This window comes from Penaeus japonicus, unplaced genomic scaffold, assembly GCF_977035675.1.
Source record: "Penaeus japonicus unplaced genomic scaffold, GWHDUDI00000001_assembly GWHDUDI00000021, whole genome shotgun sequence".
Taxonomy (NCBI): domain Eukaryota; kingdom Metazoa; phylum Arthropoda; class Malacostraca; order Decapoda; family Penaeidae; genus Penaeus; species Penaeus japonicus.
The window spans coordinates 18,489,063-18,496,380 of record NW_028234423.1 but is presented as its reverse complement, the minus strand read 5'-3'; the positions used below and the strand labels follow the sequence as shown (position 1 = coordinate 18,496,380).

General features: G+C 45.3%; 2 protein-coding genes across 2 annotated transcripts in view; both read left to right on the top strand.

Moving 5' to 3' along the window:
* Nucleotides 1–771, top strand: part of LOC147469468 (uncharacterized) — a 1,717-nt gene extending 946 nt beyond the window's left edge. Inside the window, exon 2 of the mRNA XM_086549057.1 lies at nucleotides 1–771. This exon is cut by the window's left edge and continues 151 nt beyond it. Within this exon, the coding sequence (XP_086405183.1) occupies nucleotides 1–635 (635 nt within the window). The 3' untranslated portion in view covers nucleotides 636–771.
* Nucleotides 772–2,694: 1,923 nt separating this feature from the next.
* On the top strand, nucleotides 2,695–6,083 carry LOC122250050 (uncharacterized). Its single transcript, XM_043011316.2, has 3 exons — nucleotides 2,695–2,709; nucleotides 3,128–3,385; nucleotides 5,031–6,083. Exons 1-3 carry the CDS (start codon nucleotides 2,695–2,697, stop codon nucleotides 5,808–5,810), a joined length of 1,053 nt encoding a protein of 350 aa, XP_042867250.2. The 3' UTR covers nucleotides 5,811–6,083.
* Nucleotides 6,084–7,318: the final 1,235 nt, after the last annotated feature.

Sequence of the window (7,318 nt, the reverse complement as noted above, 5' to 3'; positions counted from 1 at the left end):
AGCACCGCCGGGCCTGGACCAGCCACGCGTGCCTGGCCCTCCAGCCCTTCCCGCACCGCGAGGTCCTCATCAAGTACTCCGGGAACAGAATCGACCTCCCGGGGTCGAGTCTGTACGCGAGGGCCCACGGCGCGCTCTCCGCCGCCGAGAGCGCGTCGCCGTTGAAGGTCACGGGCGGGGACCTGGGTCGCTCTGTGCCGCAGTACGAGGGCGTGCAGTGCCTCCCTCTGGCGTCCCTCCTCCTCGCCCTCGACGTCACCCACGTCCACTTCATCTCCCTGGACGTCGAAGGAGCCGAGCCCGCCATCCTGCGCTCCTTCGCCTGGGACGCCATCACGGTCGACGTCTGGCTGGTCGAACACATCACCAATAATCCCAGCAAAACCGCCGGCGACCGGGATGCTCCCAAAGCCACTCCCGATCCCGATCCCAAAAGGCGGCCGCCAAGCCCCGTTCGCCCCGTAGGATCGCCGGATTCAGCCGCCGAATCCAGCGCGGCCTTCGCCAGCATCTTCCTCTCCCGCGGCTACGTCCTGTACCCGATGCCCGGCGGGGCCTTGGAGGGAAACTTTTTCTTCGTCAGAGAGAAGTCCGATGTCTACGAGAGGCTGAGGATGCGTGGCGACATTTCATAAAGATGTGTGATTAATATAGGCTTGCATGATTATTATTGTTATCACAAATATAGTCATTACTTTCATTATTATAACTATTGTCATTATATCTATCATCATCATTCATTATTGATATCATCATATTTTCATTATTGTTTTTGCTATTATTACTACATAATTATCGTTATTATTATTATTATTATTATTATCATTATTATCATTATTATTGTAATCATCAGTATCATTATTATTGTTATTATTGTTATTACTCTTATCCTTCTTATCATTGTTATCATTGATAACAAAATGCATGATTAATAAATCATTATAATAACTATCATTATAATTTTCATCATTATCATTAGTGTTATCATTATTGTTATTATTGTTATTACTATAATAATAATGATAGCAATGATAACAATAATGATGATGATGATGATGATATTAATAATGATAATGATAATAAGGGAGTGATTGATATCAGTCAATCTTTATCATTCCATTGGGGATCCTTATATTGAATAAAAAAAAATATATAAATACAAACACATCTACTGTACCATTCATTCAAACCATAATTAGTTTCCGTTTGTGAGAGAGAAGGGAAGAGGGGAGAGAGGTGGGGGGGGGGAGGGAACAGAGAGAGAGAGAGAGAGAGAGAGAGAGAGAGAGAGAGAGAGAGAGAGAGAGAGAGAGAGAGAGAGAGAGAGAGAGAGAGAGAGAGAGAGAGAGAGAGAGAGAGAGAGAGAGAGAGAGAAAAAGAGAGAGTAAAAGAGAGAGAGTGAGTAAGAGAGAGAGAGAAAGAGAGAGAGACAGACCGACAGACAGATAGATAGATAAAAAGAGAGGTAGATAAGGAAACACATAGAAAAGAGAAGGAGAAACAAGGAAGGAAGAGAAATAGAAATGATACCAACCCAAAAAAGCGCAGGATCCCACGTCACATAACAAGGAAAACAGAATTTAATCCGTTCTTTGACAGCTACTTTTTCGCACTCCGAAATTTCGCAAACATTCTCCGCCCTTTTCCTATATTCTCTCTATATTCCCTATATATCCTCTCCCTTTTGGAATTTCCGGTTTATTATAACCCCCTTGAGATATATGCAACGTATCATGTCGGTGTTGCATTGTTGCAAAGTTGCTAATATCAGGAATATGTGTCAAAATAGCAAAGTCCTGCATTGCCGAATCAATGGAAGGAGTTTGGTTATGGTGGTAACACTGTTCCCTCTTTTGGTAACACTGCTTTATGTGAGTATCTATAATGCTTATTTTATGCTTTTAATGCTTTATGTAATGTTTATACTCTATTCTGATATTTTGTGATTGCTGTGTTCGTCTATTTTGATGAGAATATTTGAGTGTTGTGTTCTGCTGTTGTGAGAATATTCGCGTTATGAAGCCGTTCTGTTCTACTGTTCTATGAGTATTTTGAGACGTGTTTTGATTTCGTGTTTCGTGTTCGTGTTTTAAGTATCCTGTGTTCGTTTTTTTAGTATCCTGTGTTCATGTATTAAGTATCCTGTTGCTGTGTTCTGAGTGTGTTAGGTTTTGTGTTACGCTCAGCGCATGTTAGTTAACTTCTTAAGTTATGAAACTTTGTACGTGCTATGTTTTGCTGCTTATTGATAAAATACTAGTTAAAATAAAGATGATGATAGAAAACCATTGCTGAAAATGATAATCTATGGAACGATACTGTTGATAATTGCATTGATAATGATACAAATTCTGACGATAATGATGATGAGGGTAAGGTTGATGACGATGATGATGTTGATGATGAGGATGCTGATGATGATGACGATGATGATGACGATGTGGAGGAGGATGGTGATGATGATGATAATGATAAAAATAATGATAATGATGATGATAATGATGATGATGAAGGGGAGGAGGAGGATAATGATGATGATAATGATGATGATGTGAATTGTTTGAATCAGTGATGATAACGATAATTTAAACATAGCAATGATGACATTTATGGTGATAATGATACCAATATTAACACAGCAACAATGCAACATAGCAATAAAAATAAAGGTGATAATGATGATTGTGATGTGATATGGGGCGATATGATGTGAGGTGGTGTGATGCGACGTAGTGGTGGTGATGATGGTGTTGACAACGATATGTTCCATATTGTTATGCAATATAATCACTATCAAAAGGAGTCATCACTTCCTTGTATTCTGAATACTAATAATTACTCCTTGTTCCCCTCCCCTCCCTCTCATTCCCCTCCCCTCCCCTCCCTCCGATCTCCCACTTCTTCCTCTAAACTCCCCCCTCACTTATCCTTCTCCCTCCCCTCTCTCTCTCTCTCTCTCTCTCTCTCTCTCTCTCTCTCTATATATATATATATATATATATATATATATATATATATATATATATATATATATATATATATATATATATATACACACATCCATCCCACTTTATTCCTCCCCATAACTCCCCCCTTCCCCCTTCCCAACCCCCCCTCCCTCCCTCAGACCTCCCCCACCCTCCTCCGCCCCCTCGCCCCTTCTCCAGCCTCCTCGACAGAAGCGGAACTGGCGGCGAGAATGCGAGGCCCTCTGTCTTACAAGGACGCCACCCTCCTGAAGACCATCCTGAGGGACTACCTGGAGCCCCCCTCCCCCTTGCCCTACGCCCTCATGGACGGCAGGGCGGACTACGTAGCCGGGGTCTATAACTCTTACCGTGTGACTGACCCTGCGTTTGCGACGCTCGAGCGAGTCATACGGGAGGTAGGCTGGTGTGATGGTGGTTGGTGTGATTGTGGTTGGGGTGGTGTGGTGGTTGGTGTGATTGTGGTTGGGGGTGGTGTGGTGGTTGGTGTGATTGTGGTTGGGGTGGTGTGGTGGTTGGTGTGATTGTGGTTGGGGGTGGTGTGGTGGTTGGTGTGATTGTGGTTGGGGTGGTGTGGTGGTTGGTGTGATTGTGGTTGGGGTGGTGTGGTGGTTGTGATTGTGGTTGGTGTGATTGTGGTTGGGGTGGTGTGGTGGTTGGTGTGATTGTGGTTGGGGTGGTGTGGTGGTTGGTGTGATTGGGGTGGTGTGGTGGTTGTGATTGTGGTTGGTGTGATTATGGTTGGGGTGGTGTGGTGGTTGGTGTGACTGTGGTTGGGGTGGTGTGGTGGTTGTGATTGGGGTGGTGTGGTGGTTGGTGTGATTGTGGTTGGGGATGGTGTGGTGGTTGGTGTGATTGTGGTTGGGGTGGTGTGGTGGTTGTGATTGTGGTTGGGGGTGGTGTGGTGGTTGGTGTGATTGTGTTGGGTTGGGTGGGTGGTTGGTGTGTGTGGTTGGGTGGTGTGGTGGTGGGTGTGGTTGGGTTGTGGTGGTTGTTGTTGTGGTTGGTGTGATTGTGGTTGGGGTGGTGTGGTGGTTGGTGTGATTGTGGTTGGGGTGGTGTGGTGGTTGTGATTGTGGTTGGGGGTGGTGTGGTGGTTGGTGTGATTGTGGTTGGGGGTGGTGTGGTGGTTGGTGTGATTGTGGTTGGGGGTGGTGTGATTATGGTTGGGGTGGTGTGGTGGGTGTGATTGTGGTTGGGGTGGTGTGGTGGTTGGTGTGATTGTGGTTGGGGTGGTGTGGTGGTTGGTGTGATTGTGGTTGGGGTGGTGTGGTGGTTGGTGTGATTGTGGTTGGGGTGGTGTGGTGGTTGGTGTGATTGTGGTTGGGGTGGTGTGGTGGTTGTGATTGTGGTTGGTGTGATTATGGTTGGGGTGGTGTGGTGGTTGTGATTGTGGTTGGTGTGACTGTGGTTGGGGTGGTGTGGTGGTTGTGATTGTGGTTGGGGTGGTGTGGTGGTTGGTGTGATTATGGTTGGGGTGGTGTGGTGGTTGTGCTGGTTGGTGGTGGTTTTGGGGGTTGTGGTGATTGGTGTGGTTATAGTGATTGATCGTTGTGGTGGTGACAGTGATGGTGACGGTTAGTGAAAGTGATTGTGGTGATGGTGATTGGTGTTGGTTGCAGTGGTGATGGATAGTGAAAATGATAGTGGTGGTGATGGAGGTGATTGGTGGTGATAATTGGTGGCGGTGATGATTACGTGATTTTGTTCGTGATGCTGACAGGTAATGATAATAGAGCGCATATGAGTGTCTTATTTACTTGATATATGCGATGAGAGTTTTATACACACCATCTTCATTTTTTAAATTCTTCTTCAATTCTGATAACACTGAAACACCCAACAGTACGTGCGTTATGGTTTAATTTATTCATGTTTCATCTTTCAGAGAACTTGAAAGGGGAACCTAAGCAATACAGCTTTATTCTATTATTATACTCATCTCTAAAATTAACTTTCAAACACACTACGAAAGCCATCCGCATCCAGCTTTATATCGCATATGACATCCTGAAGACTGAAAAAAAATCTTTGTTTCTCCAGATATTTGACGGGATGCCAAAGGGCTTCTTCGTGGAGGCCGGCGCTGTTGACGGCGAGTTCCTGTCCAACACGCTGGCGCTCGAGCGGGACCTGGGCTGGACGGGGCTGCTGGTGGAGGCCGACGGGGACATGTACCACCACCTCCGAGGCAAGCACCGCAAGGCCTGGACCAGCCACGCGTGCCTGGCGCCGAGGCCCTTCCCGCATCGGGAGATCCTCATTAAGTACAGCGGCAGTGCGGTCAGCCAGCCCGGCACCAGCATGTACGCGCGTGGCCACGGTGTCCTCGCTTCTGCCGAGGCCGTGTCCCCCTTGAGGATGGCCGGCGGGGATCTGGGCAGCTCCGTCCCGCTGTACGAGTCGGTGCAGTGCCTGCCCTTGGCGTCCCTCCTCCTCGCGCTCAATGTCTCCCACGTGCAGTTCGTTTCGCTGGACGTGGAGGGCGCCGAGCCTGCCATCCTCGACACCTTCCCGTGGCAGGACATCGTGGTTGACGCTTGGCTGGTGGAGCACGTCGTCAACGCCAGTCACAGTGACTCTGGCAGTGAAACCGAGGGATCGCGAGTCGAGGACAGTACCCTAGGCTATGGCTCGAACACTAAGGCGAGGCGAGGCAACAAAACCCACCAAGATGCTAAATTTGTGGACTTTTTCACCTCTCGCGGGTACAGCCTCTTTCCTATGGATACCCACAGCCTATTGGATAATTACCTCTTTATAAGAAAGGAATCTACTCTCTATCTGAATCTTAAGAGCAAGAATTATTTTAGTGAAGTGTAGCTACCTTTGAGACAGGATATCAAAATAATAATAAAGATTCTTATTATAAACTTCCTAAAAGAAAAGAAGTCAAATAGTTTAGCATCACTTATGTGTATATAATTTATTGAACTTCTTGTGATATAGAATAGTATTTCAGATGACTGAAATGAATCCATAATATTGTAAGTATTGTTGATTCTGCATTATTTTTAAAGAAAGTAACCTGTAATTTATTTTTCTTGTGGATTATGATAAAAAGTTTTAAACCAATTATTGAAGTCATAGTAAAGGTTTAGCACCAACATCTCTCTTATGAATTAACAATGCTTTTCATTACACTTCCTGTTGAAAATCCTTCGCATGCTTGTTACATTTTTAAAAATTGTTCAGTGCATCCACCTATCACTATAACACATAAAAAATAGTTCCTTGTGTATTGTATTATATTTTTAAAAATGGGGATATGAATATTATGGGTGTGGATAGTATTAAGGATAGTATTGAGTGAGTGCATGCCTTCTTGCTTTTAGCTGCAACCACTGGTTAGCCTTGTGCCAAAACAAAGAATCAGCTTTGTATAAGCCATCATCAAGACGTCCGCAGTGCCCTCGCATGGTCACGTGCCACCCCAGGGTCCATGAGTGGCCTCCCAAGATGCCGGGGTCCTAACATATCAACTCTTAATTAATGGCTGATGGGTAATGGCTACCCTCCAAGTTCACTCTAGTCCAGTGACTGTCCCAGGGGGTTTCATTTGGAGACTGAGAAAGGAGGAAAGTGCTCATGGGTATGCGATGGCTACCTCTTAACAGTACACAACACTCAACAACCTGATGGGACATCTTCGACCATGAAACGCTCGATAAAGCTCAGAAATTTATTGGTGACTGCTTGAAAACAAGGTAGAACTTTATCTCGCAGAAGACACTAAAGACAAAGGAGGTGTGTCGCATGTCTCCACTGGCTGGAATTGCAGTCTGTGGGAATTAGCAATTCTTGGTACAAACAGCTAAGATACTGCTTAGGAGATACGGGGAAACATTTCAAAAAAGCTTGCTGAGGATGTCAAAGGACTTTCTCTGCCCTGCCTAATGAGCCCTGAAAAAACTAGAAGCTAACCCTTTCACTGGGCCGATTATTTTGGGCAGTTATTTCAGGTTGAGCCACTGACAGACAGCATGGGTGGGCGGTATCATGATCCCAGTGCCTGATCCCCCTGTCAAGAATCTCCTACTCAGACAGGTCTGGGAGAGGATCTTCAAGCTGATGGGTGGTTTCATTATCCATACTTGGCCCTGGCCGTGCAACCTATATTACATTGCAATTGGACTACCATAGGCAAAACATGGCTTGGTTGGCTTCAAAATGTTTTAATGGTTTTATAAAAACATAATAAATAAACAATTAATGATTAATACATTTAATAATAATTAATACATTTCCTGATATGATCATAGACTAGATTATCACTGCCAATAAAAATATCATGACAAGGGTAAAGAATACCCAAGGACTGGCTCCCAGCT